This window comes from Anolis sagrei, chromosome 2 (genome assembly GCF_037176765.1).
Source record: "Anolis sagrei isolate rAnoSag1 chromosome 2, rAnoSag1.mat, whole genome shotgun sequence".
Taxonomy (NCBI): Eukaryota; Metazoa; Chordata; class Lepidosauria; order Squamata; family Dactyloidae; genus Anolis; species Anolis sagrei.
In genome coordinates, this window is record NC_090022.1 from 3,566,910 (window position 1) to 3,587,503 (window position 20,594).

The following is a 20,594-nucleotide window of genomic DNA, read 5'->3' on the forward strand; positions in this document are numbered from 1 at the left end:
CCAAATTTATCTCATCTGTTCGATTCATGTTTCCGTTTCGTTCCATCCATTTGAATGGCACAGAACGGGAAGGACCCTCCTGGAACTCGATACGAAAGGTAGGCGGGAGCGGGTACTGTCTCCAAGCCCGCTTTTCGGATTGATTAATGTGCCCAAAGTGCCAGGGCCTGGCAGAGCCTAGTGCTGAGTAATGAGAGCTCCTTACTTGGCACTCGGCTGAAGCCCTGCCAGGCCCGAGCACATCGGCCCAAAGCCTGGATCCATAGGGCCATGCACTTTGGGCCTATGGGTGAAGTGTCCGTCCCCCCAATAATGGGCCGAAGGAAAATGGATCTGGGTTGTAGTAGGTTTTTTCGGGCTATATGGCCATGGTCTAGAGGCATTCTCTCCTGACGTTTCGCCTGCATCTATGGCAAGCATCCTCAGAGTCACCTCACTACCTCTGAGGATGCTTAAAAAAGATGCAGGCGAAACATCAGGAGAGAATGCCTCTAGACCATGGCCATATAGCCCGAAAAAAACTACAGTGATTCCAGCCATGAAAGCCTTCAACAATACAGAAAATGGATCTTTCAGCACTGAAAACGTAAAACAAATGGAGTGTTCCTTCACTTATTGCAGGGGTTACATTCCAAGATCTCCCGCAATAAGTGAAAAACCGCGATGTAGGGATGCTATATTTATTTTAATATTTATACATTATTTTAGTAATTATACACTATTTTAAGTCTTTATAAACTTATAATAAAATGAAGGAAAAGAAGGAAAGGCCCTTCAGGAGGGTGGGAAGGAGGACTGAGGAGGGAAAGCGTCTTGGCGGCAAAAACCCGCAAAACAGCAAAAAAATCACAATATATATTTTAAATTAATATTTTTTGAAAACCGCGAAGCAGTGAGTCTGCTAAAAGTGAACTGCGAAGTAGCGAGGGAACACTACCTGCCCTCCCGATTTTGCGAGGCTCAGTCAAAATGAATCAAGGCCCCCACTGAAAGCTGGGACATGAAACAGATCAAGGTTTACCCCGAATGCACATGACTAATGGCAACTAAGGCGTTGAAAGGACTAAGGTAGTGACATCTCTGACCCATTCCCTGTTTGGGTATCAGCCAGCATGTCAACGACTTAAATCAAGAAATTGTTTTCTAAGATCTGGAACACCTCAGCAAGCGAGAGTCCAAAAGTGGCAGGCTCAAACCCAGAACCTCAACCAATGGCTGATACCAAATGAGAGACTCCCCCCTGGGCACACAGAAAACTGGGCGACTTGGAACGCGCTGAACAGACTGCGCTCTGGCACCACGTGATGCAGAGCCAACCTCAAGAAATGGGGCCACAAAGTGGAGTCCACGACATGCGAGTGTGGAGAGGAACAAACCACTGACCACCTGCTGCAATGCAACCTGAGCCCTGCCACATGCACAATGGAGGACCTTCTTGCGGCAACACCAGAGGCACTCCAAGGGGCCAGAGACTGGGCAAAGGACATTTAATCAACCACCAAGCTTGCAAACTTTGTGTTTTGTCTGTTTGTTTGTTTTGTTAAAAATGTAATACAAATGTCTGGTTGCTCCTGACACGATAAATAAATAAATAAATGGCAACCCAGCTTCCTTTTCTAGCAAAACTTGGCCAACATGCCATCTAACTCTATTTTGTCCCTCCTAAGCATCTCAATAACCAGGTATATAGGTAGAATAGGATATGACTTATCAGATATCCTGGACAGAAGTCATATAGCTCTTTATAAGTCATGGCCAATTGTCTCCGGAAGCAAATTGGCATCCGACAAAGCTGTTGATGCAGGGGAGTTGAGTGATCCCGGCCACCTGGAACCCTTTTGTGGCTTCTCCCCCGAGTGAGTTTTTTGATGCCTAGTGCATGACCCACTATCAATGAAACCCTTCCCGCATTCCAGGCATTTATAAGGCTTCTCCCCTGTGTGGGTCCGCTGATGCACCTTCAACGAGCTGCCATTCGTGAAGCCTTTCCCGCACTCCATGCACTGGAAGGGCTTCTCCCCTGTGTGGGTTCTCTGGTGCAGAGTAAGGTTCCCACTCTGGCTGAAGCTCTTCCCACACTCCATGCATTTGAAGGGCTTCTCTCCCGTGTGGGTCCTTTGATGCAAATGGAGGCTCCCACGCTGGGTGAACCTCCTCCCGCATTCCATGCACTCATGTGGTTTCTCCCCCGTGTGCGTCCTTTCATGTGCGATACATGACTCGCTATCTCCAAAGGTCTTCCCACATTCCATACATTTGTACGGTTTCTCCCCTGTGTGAGTTCGTTGGTGTTTGAGCCACAAACCGCGTTCGCTGAAGTCCTTTCCACACTCCGTGCATTTGTGGGGTTTCTCCCCTGTGAATGTTTTTGGACGGCTTGTGCATTCTCCTTTAGGATGGCCACTCGTTCCACAATCCGCGCAAGGTTTCTCCCCTGCGTGGCTTTTTTGGTGTACAGCCAGGTTCCTGCTCCGATTGAAGCCCTTCCCACATTCCAAGCATTTGAACGGTTTCTCCCCTGTGTGGATCCGTTGATGCACCGTCAAGCTTCCGCTCCGACTGAAGCTCTTCCCACAATCCGTGCATTTAAAGGGTTTCTCCCCGGTGTGGGTCCTTTGGTGTACAATCAGAATCTCGCTCCGGCTGAAGCTCTTCCCACACTCCACGCATTTATAAGGCCGCTCCCCAGTGTGGATCCTTTCATGCATCTTCAATGTGCTGCGGTTACTGAACCGCTTTCCGCACTCGGTGCACTGGTACGGTTTTTCCCCGGTGTGGGTTCTCCTGTGCAGAGTCAGGTTGCCACTCTGGTTGAAGCCTTTCCCACATTCCGAGCACCTGAATGGTTTCTCTCCGGTGTGGGTCCTCTGATGCGCATGGAGGCTTTCGCGTTGATTGAAGCTCCTTCCACATTCCACGCATTGATAGGGTCGCTCCCCGACGTGGCTTCTTTGACGGCTAGCGCATTCCCCCTTTCTGCAGCTCATTCCACACTCCACGCATTTATAAGGTTGATCCCCTGTGTGGGTTGCTTCCTGCAAAGTACTGCAATCGCACAATCCATTTCCACACTCTTTGCACTGACGTGGTTCCTCTCCCGTGTGAGTTCTCTGGTGTAAAGTCAGGTGGCTACTCTGGCTGAAACTCTTCCCACACTCCAAGCACTTGAACGGCTTCTCTCCGACATGAGTCCTTTGATGTGCGTACAGACTTTCCCGCTGAGTGAACCTCCTCCCACATTCTGCGCACGGATAGGGTTTCTCCCCTGTGTGGGTCCTTTCGTGTTTCAGACACGACCCACTGCTCACAAAGGCCTTCCCACACTCCATACATTTATAGGGTTTCTCCCCTGTGTGGATCCTTTGGTGTTTAATACATGAGCCGCTATCGATAAACCCTTTGCCGCAAAACATGCATCGATGGGGTTTCTCCCCTGTGTGAGTCCTTTGATGCGAACGCAGATTGTGGGACCACCTGAAGCTCTTCCCACATTCCATGCATTTGTAGGGTTTATCCCCTCGGCAAGTTCTTTGGTGCCTAGTGAAGGCTTTCTTATTAGGGAGACTCGTTTCGCATTCTGTGCACTGATACGGTTTCTCTCCTACGTGCTTCCTCTGATGGATTCTCAGGGCACAGTTAGCCGTGAAGTTCATTCCACATTCCACGCACTGATAATGCCCGTCTCCTGTGTGTTTCCTCTGATGTACCACAAGAGCGGAATTTGCCGTGAAGCTCTTCCTGCACTCCATGCACTGATACGGTTTCTCTCCTGTGTGGACTCTTTCATGTATTGTAAGGGCAGACCTTTTGATAAAGCTCTTTCCACATTCCAGGCATTTATAGGGTTTCCCGGAGTGGAGCTTTTGGTGCGAATGTAAGCACGAGAGCTGGCCAAAGCTCTTCCCACAGTCTGTGCATTTGTAGGGCTTCTCCCCTGAGTGGACTCTCCAGTGGATAACGAACTGAGATTTAAATCTGAACAGCTTCCCGCAGACAGGACACGCTTGGTGGTGACTTTCCGGAGGGTCCTGGGTTTCACTATTCTTGGCCCTCTGAGAAGTCGATGGCTTCTTCTTTCCTTTCTTGGATCGGTCCCTTTGGACATTCGGTTCACTTCCTAATCTGTCTTTTCCTGCTTTGTGCCTGGTTGCCTCTGGGGGAAACATGTTTTCTTCCTCGTCACCTCCTGGACCAAAAAGGGAAAGAAAAATCTCATTAGCCACTGAATATGGAAAACAGTGTTGCACTCCAGGACAGGAAAAGCCCTCTGACTGTAAACACAACAGCGTTGATGGGAAAACAACTCTTTTAATGAAGATAATGTATATACTCGAGTATAAGCCTAGTTTTTCAGTACTTTTTGGCTGAAAAAGTCTCCTCCGGTTTATACTCGAGACAATGTCATTTATTATTTTACTATGTTGTTATTATTATTATATTTATTATTTTATTATTGTTGTTATTATTACATTTATTGTTTTACTCTATTTATTATTGATATTGTTACATTTATTATTTTACTGTATTGTTATTATTACATTTATTATTTTACTCTATTATTACTATCAGAGTGAGACCCTCTGGTCTGGCACAGCGGACTTGAGGTTTCCAAAACACACAGACTCAGTTATCACATTGCAGTCTTCTTTACTTTCAAAAACAACAAACTTTACTGACAGCATTTTCATAAGCGACGACATCTTGCAGATGAAAAAATGGCGACTGACAAAAGTACAGGACTAAACACACAGACAAAGAAACATCTGCCCTCCTGTCTTATCTGTCTCCTAGCTGGTTAACTCCCTTTTCTTCTCAGGGCAAAGGAAAAGTCTTATCTAACTTTAGCCAAGGTCTTAACTCTCTGGCCTATAACGATAATAATCTACTACACGAATGAACAAAAATGAACATGACTGAAACCATCTTGAATTACATTATTAACACATTGAAAAACATACATATAATATTTGCAATTATCCTGACAATTACTACATTCCATTGTTTTACTCTATTATTATTATTATTATTATTATTATTATTATTATTATTATTTTACTCTATTTATCATTATTGGAGGACATGTAAGCATATTTACATTGAAGAAGGTTAGAATAATGGTTTAAGCAGAGTTGGACAGTCTTATCTTGAATTACAGTTTTTATGTAAATATTCAAAAACATTTATTTATTTATTTATTTATTTATTTCACAGTTTTCTATACCGAGCTTCTCAACCTCATCGAGGGACTCAGCCCGGTTTCCAGCCATAAAAAACATATACACTCATTAAAATATCATATATCACAATTACAAAAACAACTTTAAAAACACTATATATGAAACTACAGTGGTCAGTCGTCCTATTAAGATGGATCTACCTCAACTTCCATCCAGGGTCCTCATTCATCGAAGGCCTGACTCCACAGCCACGTCTTCACCTGTTTCCTAAATGTTAGGATGGATGGGGCGGTTCTGGCCTCCAGAGGGAGAGAGTTCCAAAGTCGCGGGGCCACCACTGAGAAGGCCCTGTCCCTCGTCCCCACCAGGCGCGCTTGCAAGGCCGGTGGGACCGAGAGCAGGGCCTCTCCAGATGATCTTAGTAGTCTTGATGGTACGTAGGGGAGAATACGTTCAGAGAGGTAAACAGGGCCGGAGTCGTTTAGGGCTTTATAGGTCAACACCAGCACTTTGAATTGTGCTCGGAAGCTAATTGGCTTTACATTTCACCTACTGATGCCTAAATCAATATAATTTTATTGGTATCTGTTTACCAGTAGCTGCTGCATTTCCCACCCTCAGGTTATATTCAAGTCAATCCATTTCCCCATTTTTTGTGTTAAAATTAGGTGCCTCGGCTTATATTCGGGTCGGCTTATACTCGAGTATATACGGTAATTAAAAAGCAGCAAGTAAAAAGCACTTTAAAGAAATAGGTAAACCCAATTAGGTAAGAAGATAAGCAGAAGCAAAAATAGTCCAGAGTAAACGTCAGCAAAGTCCATAAAAACAAAGGACACACTTCTCTAATATAATTCAGGAAAAACAGGAAACATTAATCCAAAGCATGAATAGGCATTCATACATTCGAAAAGTCCAAACCATGAACAACAAATACTTACACAAGAATCTTCCAAGTAAAGCTTCCATGAAACAAAGGACAAGAACTACGCTTGATTCCAACGATGCTTCATCTGACTATATTTCCCATACTAGGAACTTTTATCCCCTCGTTAAGGTATTCCACGCACTCAGGAATTGGAAGTTAAACTGATTTCCAAACCTTTAGTAGTGTAAACAATGAATGTTAGGGTAAGAGAGACCAAAAAAAAAAAACTGGATGTAACACCCTCCTCTCTCCTGATGATTTATTAGATACTAGCTGTCCCCTGCCAGGCCTTGCTGTGGCCCAGTCTGTTGATCTGGAAAATAAAGTAATGAGAAAGTGTCGGTTTCTAATTTATGTCATGTCTTTCTGCTTGTGGGTAAACAGTCTTTCTTGCTGTGTCTTTGTCAGTGTTGATGTGGAGAGTGTCTGGTTTGCCCACCCTGGAACATGCAACATATCATTGTTCTTCTTTAAGGGTCCCTTTCAAATCTATGACACTATTTCTGTGTGTGTGTGTGTGTGTGTGTGTGAATCATATCTATCTATCTATAAGTGCTGGCGTTGGCCTTTAAAGCCCTAAACGGTTCCGGCCCAAGCTACCTATCTGACCGCATCTCTGCCTATGAACCCACCAGGACTTTGAGATCTTCCGGGGAGACCCTGCTCTCGATCCCGCCTGCTTCTCAAGCTCGGCTGGCGGGGACGAGAGATAGGGCCTTCTCGGTGGTGGCTCCTCGGCTGTGGAACGCCCTTCCTACGGACATTAGACTAGCACCATCTCTAATGGTATTCCGCAAAAAGGTGAAGACCTGGATGTTTGTGCAGGCGTTTGAGTAATTTAGTGCAATCTGGTAATGGAACATAGGAATGGAACAATGGACGACGAACCTGGACTACGCTTGGATGATGAGAAGATTGGGTACGGTTGTTTTTCGTAATAATTGTGCATTGTAATTGCTTATTGGTAATTTATGGATAATGTGTTAAGTCAATTGTTATATGTTGTATGGAACCACTGCTGTTTCTACTGTTTTTACTGTTTGTGAACCGCTGTGAGTCGCCTTCGGGCTTGAGATACAGCCGTATAGAAGCAAAGTAAATAAATAAATAAATATATCTATGTGGCTGGATGGCTCTTTGTCAGGAGGACTTTGATTACGTTTTCTTGCCCTGATGAAGGGAGTTGGATTGGATGGCCTTAAGTATTTTCTGTTGGTCACGGGGGTTCTGTGTGGGATGTTTCCCCCGATTCTGTCATTGGTGGGGTTCAGAATGCTCTTTGATTGTAGGTGAACTGTGAATCCCAGTGACTACAACTCCCAAATGTCAAGGTCTATTTCCCCCAAACTCCATCTGTGTTCCTATTTGGGCGTACTGAGTGCTTGTACCAAGTTTGGTCCAGATCCATCATTGTTTGAGTCCACAGTGCTCTCTGGATGTAGGTGAACTACACATCCCAAACTCAAGGTCAATGCCCACCAAACCCTTCCAATATTTTCTTTTGGTCATGGAAGTTCTGTGTGCCAAGTTTGGTTCAATTCCATCATTGGTGGGGTTCAGAATGCTCTTTGATTGTATGTGAACTATAAATCCCAGCAACTACAACTCCCAAATGACAAAATCATAATTTTTGAGTGATGGTCACTCCTGGTGTTGTGAGACGTTTTGTTGCCAAATTTGGTGTGATTTCATTCATTGGTTCTTTTGTTTTTAAGGTACTCATTATGCACAGAGCAGTTTTATATATATAGATAGATAGATGTGTTAAAATACATTGAATTGCTAACAACAAAAGCATGAATCAATCATCTCCTTCACCCTCACTTCCCTACTATATATCATGGAAAAGTTTTGCAATATAAGATCAATAACTTTTGTAATGTTATTATTACTTGAAATCCCCTTATCTTTTTCTGTTGGAGCCTGGCAGAACGCCAAAGGCACTGTTCGGCCTGTCTGTTTTGACTAATTTCCTCTCGCCTCTCTATTTGCTCATTAAGTCTCGCAGCTGGGCCAGGTGCCCAGTTGTTTTCAAGCCCCAAATCCCTCTGGTAGCAATTCAGGGAGTACACTATCATCCCCAAAAACTCTTCTTAGTGATGACTATACGGCGGTCATCATTAAGAAGAGGACATGAAGGTGACAGGAAGTCCCCAAAAAGCCAGTTGTTTACAGGATGCCTTTGTAAACAACCCAATCAGCTCCAAATCAGTACCGACTCAACTATTTATAGTCCCAAAGGAAGCATGCACTCAAGTCTTTGACATCCGGAAGACGAATTGGCTGTGTGCATCTTGTGGACGTGACCAAAACATTCACTCTGTCCCACCTCATAAACACATGGACCTCCATTACCTGCAGGGCTGTCCCCGTCCATCGATCCCAGGTCGAAGGGGTCTCCTCCATCCTCCAGGCGGGAAATGAGGGCCGGCTTCGGGGATCCTGCCAGAGAAACAGGCAGCAAAAAATACTCAAGTTATTCTATGTCTTCCCCAGGATATTTCCGTCTTCACTTCAAGGTTACTTGTGATTCATTCCCCATATCCAATCCACCTTCTGTGACATGAGGGGTCCATCCCCTCTGCGTATAACGGCCATTGTGTATCATCTCCTGGTCTCCTCACCCAGGGAGGCAGTGAGGCCGTAGTTCTCCATCATGACCTCCTTGTAGAGACGCCTCTGCTCCGGACCCAAGAGGCCCCACTCCGCCTTGGAGAAGAGCACCACCACCTCCGCAAAGGAGACACGGACCTACAAGGTGGGGAGAAGAACGAATAGAAAGGTGTTTCAGGAGACAACTACCTCCAAAGAAGGCCCACAAATGCCAAATGGGTGACACTATAGGGTGGGCATGGACCAACTTTGGTCCTCCAGGTGTTTTGGACTTCTACTCCCACAATTGTGGGATTTTTAGTTTAATCTGGATTAAGAGTCTACACTATAATCCAGATTATATTTCAGTTTGCCCTATGGACTCATTTTTGGTGCCAAATTACTCATTGGACCTTCTGCACTGCTGTTAAGTGCGTTTTTGGTTCTTTTGCTTTCAATAAAGCTGTGTTTATTTATTTATTTATTTATTTACTGTCCTTGTATACCGCCGTTTCTCAGCCTAACTGGCGACTCAACGCGGTTTACAACAGAATATACAGTACACAGTATACAATTAAAACCGTAAAAAACATAATACACAATATTTCACATAAATCACAATCCAATACATCTCCTAACTAAAATCGTGGTCCAATTGCATCATCCATATTACCAATCCGTAGTCGACACATTCATTGCACCGAATTAACCAAATGCCTGCTTGAACATCCACGTTTTTAGTCTTTTTCGGAATACCATCAGCGAGGAGGCTGATCTTACCTCCATGGGAAGGGCGTTCCAGAGCCGAGGGGCCACCACAGAAAAGGCCCTGTCTCTCGTCCCCGCCAGCCGCACCTGTGAAGCAGGCGGGATAGAGAGCAAGGCCTCCCCAGAAGATCTTAGGGTCCTGGTGGGCTGATAGGCCGAGATACGTTCGGATAGGTAGGTTGGGCCAGAACCGTTTAGGGCTTTAAAGGCCAACGCCAGCACTTTGAATTCAGCCCGGTAGCAAATCGGCAGCCAGTGGAGCTGGTGCAGCAGAGGAGTTGTGTGCTCCCTGCGCTCCGCTCCAGTTAGTATCTTGGCTGCCGACCGTTGGACTAATTGGAGCTTCCGAGCCATCTTCAAAGGCAACCCCACGTAGAGAGCGTTGCAGTAGTCTAAACGGGATGTAACCAGAGCGTGGACTACCGTGGCCAAGTCAGACTTCCCAAGGTACGGGCGCAGTTGGCGCACGAGTTTTAACTGTGCGAATGCTCCCCTGGTCACCGCCGAAACCTGGGGTTCCAGGCTCAGCGATGAGTCCAGGGTCACACCCAAACTGTGAACCTGCGTCTTCAGGGGGAGTGCGACCCCATCCAACACAGGCTGTAACCCTATACCCTGTTCGGCCTTACGACTGACCAGGAGTGCCTCTGTCTTGTCTGGATTCAATTTCAATTTGTTCGCCCCCATCCAGACCGTCACAGCGGCCAAGCACCGGTTCAGGACCTCGGCAGCCTCCTTAGTAGCAGGAGGGAAGGAGTGACAGAGTTGGACATCATCTGTGTACAGATGTCACCGTACCCCGAAACTCCGGATGATCTCACCCAGCGGCTTCATGTAGATGTTGAACAACATGGGAGATAATATTGAACCCTGAGGAACCCCACAAGACAAAGGTTGTGGGGTTGAACAGGAGTCTCCCAGTAACACCTTCTGAGACCGACCCTCAAGGAATGAGCGGAGCCACTGCAAAACAGTCCCTCCAAGGCCCATCCCCGCGAGGCGTCCCAGAAGGATACCGTGGTCGACGGTATCGAAGGCCGCTGAGAGGTCCAGCAGCACCAACAGGGACACACTCCCCCTGTCGAGCTCCCGGCACAGATCATCGACTAAGGCGACCAAAGCTGTCTCGGTACCATGTTTGAACCTTTATTTTGTGTCTGGCATTGTTTGCAAACATCTGGGTCTTGACACTAGCTGGTTCATAGGAGGAGATATGTTCAGATTTCATATCATAATTATTATTGTTATTGTTATAATTATTATCATTATTATTATTATTATTTATTAAGAGTAGGGCTTCCCCAGACGATCTTAACATCCTAGGTGGTTCATAGGAGGAGATGTGTTTGGATTTCATATCACGATTATTAGTATCATTGTTATCATTATTATTATTATTATTATTATTATTTATTGTTATTAAGAGCAGGGCCTCCCCAGACAATCTTAACACCCTAGCTGGCTCATAGGAGGAAATGCGTTCAGATTTCATATCACAATTATTACCATTATTGTTATCATTATTATTAATACATTAATAATAATAATAATACTCAGCACCCAGACTCCTTTCCCAGAAGGCTTTGGGGTTTCCAAACCATGGCCCATTTAGTCACAATCCTCTGGACATATTTTAGCTAGTCGATATCTTCTTAAATTAGGTGCTGCCTTATTCCAAGGGAAGCCTGAGCAAAGCAGAATGAGGTGCAAAATGCCTTCTCTTCGCTGGGAGGCTGTACTGTTTTGTCGCAAAGCTCCATGTACAGCAATGGCACCTCTATGCATGTGCAATATCACCCAGTCCTCATATCCAGAGGAACAAGTATGGTTTCATTTATGAGCTTTCAACAAATACAGTCCTTTATTATATTATTATTTTAGTATATTGTGTTATGTTATTATTAAGTCTGCCCACGCAAAGCACAACCTGGGGATCACAACCAGACACAGTGAAGACATCTGCCCTTGCGCTGTGCTACTCTGCTGCTGAGTACGCATGCCCAGTGTGGAACACATCTCACCACGCTAAAACAGTGGATGTGGCTCTTAATGAGACATGCAGCATTATCACGGGGTGTCTGCGCCCTACACCACTGGAGAAATTACACTGCTTAGCCGGTATTGCACCACCTGACATCCGCCGGGAAGTAGCAGCCAATAGTGAAGGGACCAAGGCAGGGACTCTCCAACTCATCCCCTGTTTGGGTATCAGCCAGCACGTCAACGACTTAAATCAAGACATAGTTTTCTAAGATCTACAGAGACACTCGCTGGAACACCTCAGCAAGCGAGAGTCCAAAAGTGGCAGGCTCAAACCCAGCACCTCAACCAATGGCTGATACCAAATGAGAGACTCCCCCCTGGGCGACTGGAAGGCGCTGAACTCTGCACTCTGGCACCACAAGATGCAGAGCCAACCTTCAGAAATGGGGCCACAAAGTGGAATCCACGACATGCGAGTGCGGAGAGGAGCAAACCACTGACCACCTGCTGCAATGCACCCTGAGCCCCGCCACATGCACAAGGGAGGACCTCCTTGCGGCAACACCAGAGGCACTCCAAGTGGCCAGATACTGGTCAAAGGACATTTAATCAACTACCAAGCTTGCAAACTTTGTGTTTTGTTTGTTTATTTGTTAAAAATGCAACACAACTATTTGGTTTGCTCCTGACACGATAAATAAATACATTATTTTATGTTATTATATTATTATTTTATGCTATTATTTCATTTGATTGATATGATCAGCCTGCAGAAGGTCAAAAGCATGGATGCGGCAGGTGCTGCTCGGGGGAGGAGTCTATTATTATAATTATTATAATTATTATTGTTATATTAATCTATACCCTGCTTTTTCTCTGCACAAGGAGATGCAAGGCGGCTGTGTATTTAAGGTTCGAAGGGGTTTTATACTAGGGAGGTGGCATTGGGTTATATTAAGTTGTTGTAGGTTTTTCCGGGATATATGGCCATGTTCTAGAGGCATTCTCTCCTGACGTTTCGCCTGCATCTATGGCAAGCATCCTCAGAGGTAGTGAGGCTTGTTGGAACTAGGAAAAGGGGTTTATATATCTGTGGAATGACCAGGGTGGGACAAAGGACTCTTGTCTGCTGGAGCTAGGAGTGAATGTTTCAACTGACCACCTTGATTAGCATTTGATGGCTTGGCAGTGCCTGGGGGAATCTTTTGTTGAGAGGTGATTAGATGTGCCTGATTGTTTACTCTCTGTTGTAATTTTAGAGTTTTTTAATATTGGTAGCCAGATTTTGTTCATTATTGATGAAATTAATTTATCTCTGGTTTAACTTTGGCAATTATGTTTTAATTTTGTATGGTATGGTGTACATGTTGTAAGCCACTTGCGGAGAAAGGCGGGGTAGAAATATCTTATTTTGACATATATATCAGGCAGGAGCCCTCCAGGTGTTTTGCACAGCAACTTCCATAATTCCTAATAGGCAAAGGGCCCAAGTTTGCCCATGCCTGATATAGGGGTTGTTGTTGTTGTTGTTGTTGTTGTTGTTATTATTATCATCATCATCATCCTTCCTGCATTTGTCACAAAGAGAGAAGCTAGAGAGCTTTCTGCTTTCTCACCAGGTTCCCTTGAGATCCTCCAGTGAGACCCCAAATAAGGGGGTCAGGGGTCTCCGTTGTGGCCCTTTCCTCCAAATCCTGAACAAAAGGACATCTGGAGAGGGCCTTCGAAGCCATTTCGCAACCTGAAGAGAGGAGAGAACAGAAGCTGAATTGAAATACACACACACACACACCCTAGCTGTACCAGCCACAAGTTGCTGTGGCCAACCTTCCCTCCCTCTTTCTCTCCTTTTTTCTTTCTCTCCTTCCCTCCCTCCCTCTTTCCTTCCTTCCCTCTTTTTCTTTCTCTTCTTCTTTCTTCCTTCTCTACCTGTTTCTTTTCTCGCTTCCTTTGTTCTTTGGTTCCATCCTTCCTTGTCTCCTTCCTTCCCTCTTTCTCTCTTTTGTTCCTTTTCTCCTTCCTTCCTTCTTTCACTTTTTTATTTCCTTCTCTCCTTCCCTCCTTCTCTACCTTTCTTTCTTTCCTTCTCTCCTTCTTTCCCTCTTTCTCTCCCTCCTTCTCTTCCTTCCTTTCTTTCCCTCTTGTCTCTCCCTCCTCTCCCACCTTTTCTCCTTCCTTCCTTCTCTACCCTTCTTTCTTTCCTTCTTTCTCTCCTTCCCTCCTTCTTTCCCTCTTTCTCTTCCTCCTTCCTTCTCTTCCTTCCTTTCTTTCCCTCTGTCTCTCCCTCCTCTCCCACCTCCTCTCCTTCCTTCCTTCTCTACCCTTCTTTCTTTCCTTCTTTCTCTCCTTCCCTCCTTCTTTCCCTCTTTTTCTCCCTCCTTCCTTCTCTTCCTTCCTTTCTTTCCCTCTGTCTCTCCCTCCTCTCCCACCTTCTCTCCTTCCTTCCTTCTCTACCCTTCTTTCTTTCCTTCTTTCTCTCCTTCCCTCCTTCTTTCCCTCTTTCTCTTCCTCCTTCCTTCTCTTCCTTCCTTTCTTTCCCTCTGTCTCTCCCTCCTCTCCCACCTTCTCTCCTTCCTTCCTTCTCTACCCTTCTTTCTTTCCTTCTTTCTCTCCTTCCCTCCTTCTTTCCCTCTTTCTCTTCCTCCTTCCTTCTCTGCCCTTTCTTTCTTTCCTTCTCTCCTTCCTTCTTCCTTCCTTCCTTTCTGTGTATGTGCTTTGTGTGTGTATATGCATATATGTGTGTATATATGTGTGTCTGTGTATATATAAGTGGTTTTGCACATGCGTTGTAATTTTTTGGGATTTTTTTGGCTTTTTAAGTCTCTTCTGCTATGTTTTTCAGAGTTTTTATGGGTGATGGTCACTCATTGGCCTGAGAGGTGTCTTGTGTCCAAATTTGGTGTCAATTCGTCCAATGGTTTTTGAATTATGCTAATCCCACAAACTAACATTACATTTATATATATACACACACACACACACTTATTTATTTATTTCAGGCATTTGTACCCTGCCCTTCTCACCCCTGCCGTTCTCACACACACACACAAACAAACACACACACACACACACACACACACACGTGTGTGTGTGTGTATATATATATATCCTTGTAGTGACTAGCTTGACTTGGAAGGAGCTGGGAGTGGTGACAGCCAACAAGGAGCTCTGGCGCAGACTGGTCCATGAGGTCACGAAGAGTCGGAAGCAACTGAACAAATAAACAACAATACACACATACACACACACACACACATATCAAGAATAGTGTATCTATATAAATAAAAATGTAATGTTCGTTTGTGGGATTAATATAATTCAAAAACCACTGGACGAATGGACACCAAATTTGGACACAAGACACCTCTCAGGCCAGCGAGTGACCATCACTCATAAAAACACTGAAAAACACAGTGAAAGAGACCTCAAAACCACATACACACACACACACACACACATATATATATATTACAACGCATGCACAAAACCACATATATACACATATACACATACATACATGCACAAAACACATATATACAGACTGGGCCACAGCAACACATGGCAGGGGACGGCTAGTGTTTGTGTGTGTGTGTGTGTGTGTGTGTGTGTGGCATGTCACTCACCAGCTAAATTCCAAAGGCCTCTTTTGATTTGAAGATCTTTGTCTTGCCGGTGAAAGGATTCTGTGATCTGAAAAGGAGCCAAAGTGTTTATTTCATTCAGAGTATTCAACTTCCTATCAATAAAGGGACTATGAATTATATGAGGATTGTTATTAATATAAAATTCATATGTGTCAATTGTATATATAACATTGTAATGTAATAATACTAATATATTACATATTTTGTTAATGTTGTATATATTATATAATTATATATTATTTTGGGAGCCTCCGGTGGCGCAGTGGGTTAAAGCACTGAGCTGCTGAGCTTGTTGATCAAAAGGTCGCAGGTTCGATTCCGGGGAGCGGCTTGAGCTTCCGCTGTCAGCCCTAGCTTCTGCCAACCTAGCAGTTCGAAAACATGCAAATGTGAGTAGATCAATAGGTACCGCTCCGGCAGGAAGGTAACGGTGCTCCATGCAGTCATGCCTGTGGCCACATGAACTAGGAGGTGTCTACGGACAACGCTGGCTCTTCGGCTTAGAAATGGAGATGAGCACCACACCCCAGAGTCAGACATGACTGGACTTAATGTCAGGGGACTACCCTTTACCTTTACCTTTACCTTATATATTATTTTAATACATTATATATTATATATGCTGCAACTTACAATATTATTATAGTATTATTTTAATACATTAGTATATAGTATTATTTTAATACATTATATATTACATATGCTACAACTTATTTCTCTGGTTGAACTAGTCTGCAGTGCCTTTCATGTTCCTTGACTCCTTCAGCAGACAAGAGTCCTTTGCCCCACCCCGGTCATTCCACAGATATATAAACCCTTTTTCCTGGTTCCAACAGACCTCACTACCTCTGAGGATGCTTGTCATAGATGCAGGCGAAACGTCAGGAGAAAATGCCTCTAGGCCATGGCCATATAGCCCGGAAAAACCCACAAGAACCTAGTGATTCCAGCCATGAAAGCCTTTGACAACACATTGAACATTACATTTTTATTTATATATATAGAGAGAGAGAGAGAGAGAGAAGAATCAAAGAATCCTAGAATCAAACAGCTGGAAGAGACCTCCTGGGCCATCCAGTCGAACCCCATTCTGCCAAAAAGCAGGAATGTTGCATTCAAATCACCCCTGACAGATGGCCATCCAGCCTCTGCTTCAAAGCTTCCCAAGAAGGAGCCTCCACCACACTCCGGGGCAGAGAGTTCCACGGCTGAATGGCTCTCACAGTCAGGAAGTTCTTCCTCATGTTCAGATGGAATCTCCTCTCTTGTAGTTTGAAGCCATTGTTCCATTGCGTCCTAGTCTCCAAGGAAGCAGAAAACAAGCTTGCTCCCTCCTCCTTATGACTTCCTCTCACATATTTATACATGGCTATCATATCTCCTCTCAGCCTTCTCTTCTTCAGGCTAAACATGCCCAGCTCCTTAAGCCGCTCCTCATAGGGCTTGTTCTCCAGACCTTTTATCATTTTAGTCGCCCTCCTCTGGACACATTCCAGCTTAGAGTCAATATCTCTCTTGAATTGTGGTGCCCAGAATTGGACATAATATTCCAGGTGTGGTCTGACCAAAGCAGAATAGAGCATGGGGAGTATGACTTCCCTAGATCTAGACACTAGGCTCCTCTTGATGCAGGCCAAAATCCCATTGGCTTTTTTTGCCGCCACATCACATTGTTGGCTCATGTTTAACTTGTTGTCCACGAGGACTCCAAGATCTTTTTCACACGTACTGCTCTCGAGCCAGGCATCGTCCCCCATTCTGTATCTTTGCATTTCGTTTTTCCTGCCAAAGTGGAGTATCTTGCATTTGTCACTGTTGAACTTCATTTTGTTAATGTTGGGCCATCTCTCTAATCTGTCAATAGTGTGTATATATGTACACACTCTTTCATGTTCCTTGACTCCTTCAGCAGACAAGAGTCCTTTGTCCCACCCTGGACATCCTTCCACAGATATATAAACCCTTTTTCCTAGTTCCAACAGACCTCACTACCTCTGAGGATGCTTGCCATAGATGCAGGCGAAACGTCAGGAGAGAATGCCTCTAGACCATGGCCATACAGCCCGGAAAAACCCACAAGAACCTAGCGATTCCAGCCATGAAAGCCTTTGTCAATACATTGAACATTACATTTTTATTTATATAGCTAGAGAGAGAGAGAGACAAGAAGAAATACAGTTTACCCTCCAGCATCAAGGCATGACATAGATTAGAAAGCCAACAACTTTCTCATTACTTTATTTTCCTGATCACCAGGCTGGGCCACAGCAACGCCTGCCAGGGGACACATAATAATAAAAACAATAGCAATATTTATTTTATTTATTTATTTACCTTACTTATATACCGCTGTTCTCAGCCCGAAGGCGACTCACAGTGGTTCACAACAAATAAGAACAGCAAAAATTCAATGCTACAGTGTAAAAAACAGTTAATAACCTAACACATTACATAATTAATAACAATTACTACAATAACCATTCATTATCGTCTCGTCATCAAAAACACGATCCAGATTCGTCATCCATTGTTCCATTCCAGTGTTCATTAACCAATCATTGCACTAATTATTCGAACGCCTGCTCAAACAGCCAGGTCTTCACTTTTTTGCGGAATGCCATTAGAGATGGTGCTAGTCTAATGTCCATAGGAAGGGCGTTCCACAGCTGGAGAGCCACCACCGAGAAGGCCGTATCTCGTTCCTGCCAGCCGTGCTTGAGAAGCAGGCGGGATCGAGAGCAGGGTCTCCCCGGAAGATCTCAAAGTCCTGGTGGGTTCATAGGCAGAGATGCGGTCGGATAGGTAACTTTGGCCGGAACCGTTTAGGGCTTTAAAGGCCAACACCCGCACTTTGATTGGTAGCCAATGGAGTTGGCGCAACAGGGGGGTTGTATGCTCCCTGCGCTCTGTTCCTGTTACAATCATGGCTGCCGAGCGTTGGACTAGTTGGAGCTTCTGAGCAGTCTTCAAAGGCAACCCCACATAGAGAGCGTTGCAGTAGTCTATACGGGATGTAACCAGAGTGGACTACCGTGGCCAAGTCAGACTTCCCAAGGTACGGGCGCAGCTGGCGCACAAGCTTTAGCTGTGCAAATGCTCCCCTGGTCACTGCCGAAACCTGGGGTTCCAGGCTCAGCGATGAGTCCAGGGTCACACCCAAACTGCGAACCTGCGTCTTCAGGGGGAGTGTAACCCCATCCAGCACAGGCTGTAACCCTATGCCCTTTTCGGCCTTGCGACTGACTAGGAGTACCTCTGTCTTGTCTGGATTCAATTTCAATTTGTTCGCCCTCATCCAGACCGTTACAGCGGCCAAGCACCGGTTCAGGATCTCGACAGCCTCCTTAGTAGCAGGTGGGAAGGAGTGACAGAGTTGGACATCATCTGCGTACAGATGACACCGTACCCCGAAACTCCGGATGATCTCACCCAGCGGCTTCATGTAGATGTTAAACAACATGGGAGACAGTATTGAACCCTGAGGAACCCCAAAAGACAAAGGTTGTGGGGTTGAACAGGAGTCTCCCAGTAACACCTTCTGAGACCGGCCCTCGAGGAATGAGCGGAGCCACTGCAAAACAGTACCTCCAAGACCCATTCCCGCGAGGTGTTCCAGAAGGATACCGTGGTCGACGGTATCGAAGGCCGCTGAGAGGTCCAGAAGCACCAACAGGGACACACTCCCCCTGTCGAGCTCCCGGCGCAGATCATCCACTAAGGCGACCAAGACTGTCTCGGTTCCATGTCCCGGTCTGAAACCAGACTGTGCCGGATCCAGATAATCCGTGTCTCCCAAGAATACCTGGAGTTGTGAGGCCACCACGCTTTCCATGACTTTGCCCAAGAAGGGAAGATTGGAAACGGGCCGAAAGTTGTCAAATTTAGTGGGATCCAGTGATGGTTTCTTCAACAGCGGTTTTATTACAGCTTGTTTTAAGCTCGCTGGAATTCTGCCTTCCCGAAGGGAGGCATTAACCACCACCTTCACCCACTCGGCCAATCCCCCTCTGGCCTCCTTCAGAAGCCAGGATGGGCAGGGGTCTAGGATGGACGTGGTAGGCCTCATTCCTCCAAGTATCTTGTCCACATCCTCGGGCTTCACCAATTGAAATGAATCCATCAAAATTGGACAAGCAGGTGCTCGTGTTACATCCTCAGAGACTGCCCTTAATATGGTGTCCAGACCAGAACGGATCAAAGCGTTTTCAGGGGGAGTGTAACCCCGTCCAACACAGGTTCTAACCCTATGCCCTGTTCGGCCTTGCGACTGACCAGGAGGACCTCTGTCTTGTCTGGATTCAATTTCAATTTGTTTGCCCTCATCCAGACCAATATGTGTGTGTGTGTGTGTGTGTGTGTGTATATATATATATATATATATATATATATATAAATGATATTCTGTTTTCTTATTGTCTTTGTGTATATTTCAAGTCTGCCCAGGCCTGGTATAAATTATAATAACATAATGTAATAAATTAATAATACATACTGCTTCTTCAGCACATTATTATTATTATTATTATTATTATTATTATTAGGTTCTTGTGGGGTTTTTTGGGCTATAGGGCCATGGTCTAGAGGCATTCTCTCCTGACGTTTCGCCTGCATCTATGGCAAGCATCCTCAGAGGTAGTGAAGTCTGTTGGAAGTAGGAAAATGGGTTTATATATCTGTGGAATGACCAGGGTGGGACAAAGGACTCTTGTCTGCTGAAGGAGTCAAGGAACATGAAAGGCACTGCAGACTAGTTCAACCAGAGAAATAAGTTGTAGCATATGTAATATATAATGCATTAAAATAATACTATATACTAATGTATTAAAATAATACTATAATAATATTGTAAGTTGCAGCATATATAATATATTAAAATAATATATAAGGAGCTAGGTGTGAATGTTTCAACTGACTACCTTGATTAGCATATAATGGTCTGACAGAGCCTGGGGCAAACTTTTGTTGAGAGAGATGTCCTTATGTTGAGAGGTGTTAAGATGTGCCTGTTTGTTTCCTCTCTGCTGTTTCGTTGTTGTAATTTTAGAGTTTTTTAATACTGGTAGCCAGATTTTGTTCATTTTCATGGTCTCTTCCTTTCTGTTGAATTGTCCACATGCTTCTTGTGGATTTCAATGGCTTCTCTGTATAGTCTGACATGGTGGTTGTTGGTGTGTTCCAGCATTTCTGTGTTCTCAACCAGGCACATCTTAACACCTCTCAACAGAAGATTCCCCCAGGCTCAGTCAGGCCTTCAAATGCTAATGAAGGTGGTCAGTTGAAACATTCACACCTGGCTCCAGCAGACAAGAGCTCCTTGCCCCAGAAGGATGAGACCTGGCTTGAAAAGAGTCCATAGGAAAGCGGCCTAGGAGCCTTTGTTACTATTATTGTTATTGTTGTTGTGATCCAGGCCTAGTCCCCTCTCTTCTCACCTGCTTTCCTGTGTCTTGCTCCTGCCCTCCGGAAGTGACGTTAGGGAGGAGGGGTTGTTTTGGACTCCAA

General features: G+C 44.9%; 1 protein-coding gene across 1 annotated transcript; it reads right to left on the reverse strand.

Moving 5' to 3' along the window:
- Nucleotides 1-666: 666 nt before the first annotated feature.
- LOC132766182 (zinc finger protein 585A-like) lies at nt 667-20,592 on the reverse strand. The gene is made up of 6 exons (XM_067465007.1): nt 20,525-20,592; nt 15,072-15,138; nt 13,065-13,189; nt 8,730-8,856; nt 8,461-8,547; nt 667-4,186 (listed from the first exon to the last, which is right to left on the reverse strand). Exons 3-6 carry the CDS (start codon nt 13,179-13,181, stop codon nt 1,743-1,745), a joined length of 2,775 nt encoding a protein of 924 aa, XP_067321108.1. The 5' UTR covers nt 13,182-13,189; nt 15,072-15,138; nt 20,525-20,592; the 3' UTR covers nt 667-1,742.
- Between the last annotated feature and the right edge of the window lie 2 nt (nt 20,593-20,594).

Coding starts and splice junctions, on each gene's coding strand:
- LOC132766182 (XM_067465007.1), bottom strand. CDS start 13,181: ATGGCTTCGAAGGCCCTCTCCAGATGTCCTTTTGTTCAGGATTTGGAG. Junction 8,548..8,729: donor CGGCCTCACTGCCTCCCTGG/GTGAGGAGACCA, acceptor TTTCTCTGGCAG/GATCCCCGAAGCCGGCCCTC. Junction 4,187..8,460: donor GGACGGGGACAGCCCTGCAG/GTAATGGAGGTC, acceptor TTTTTGGTCCAG/GAGGTGACGAGGAAGAAAAC.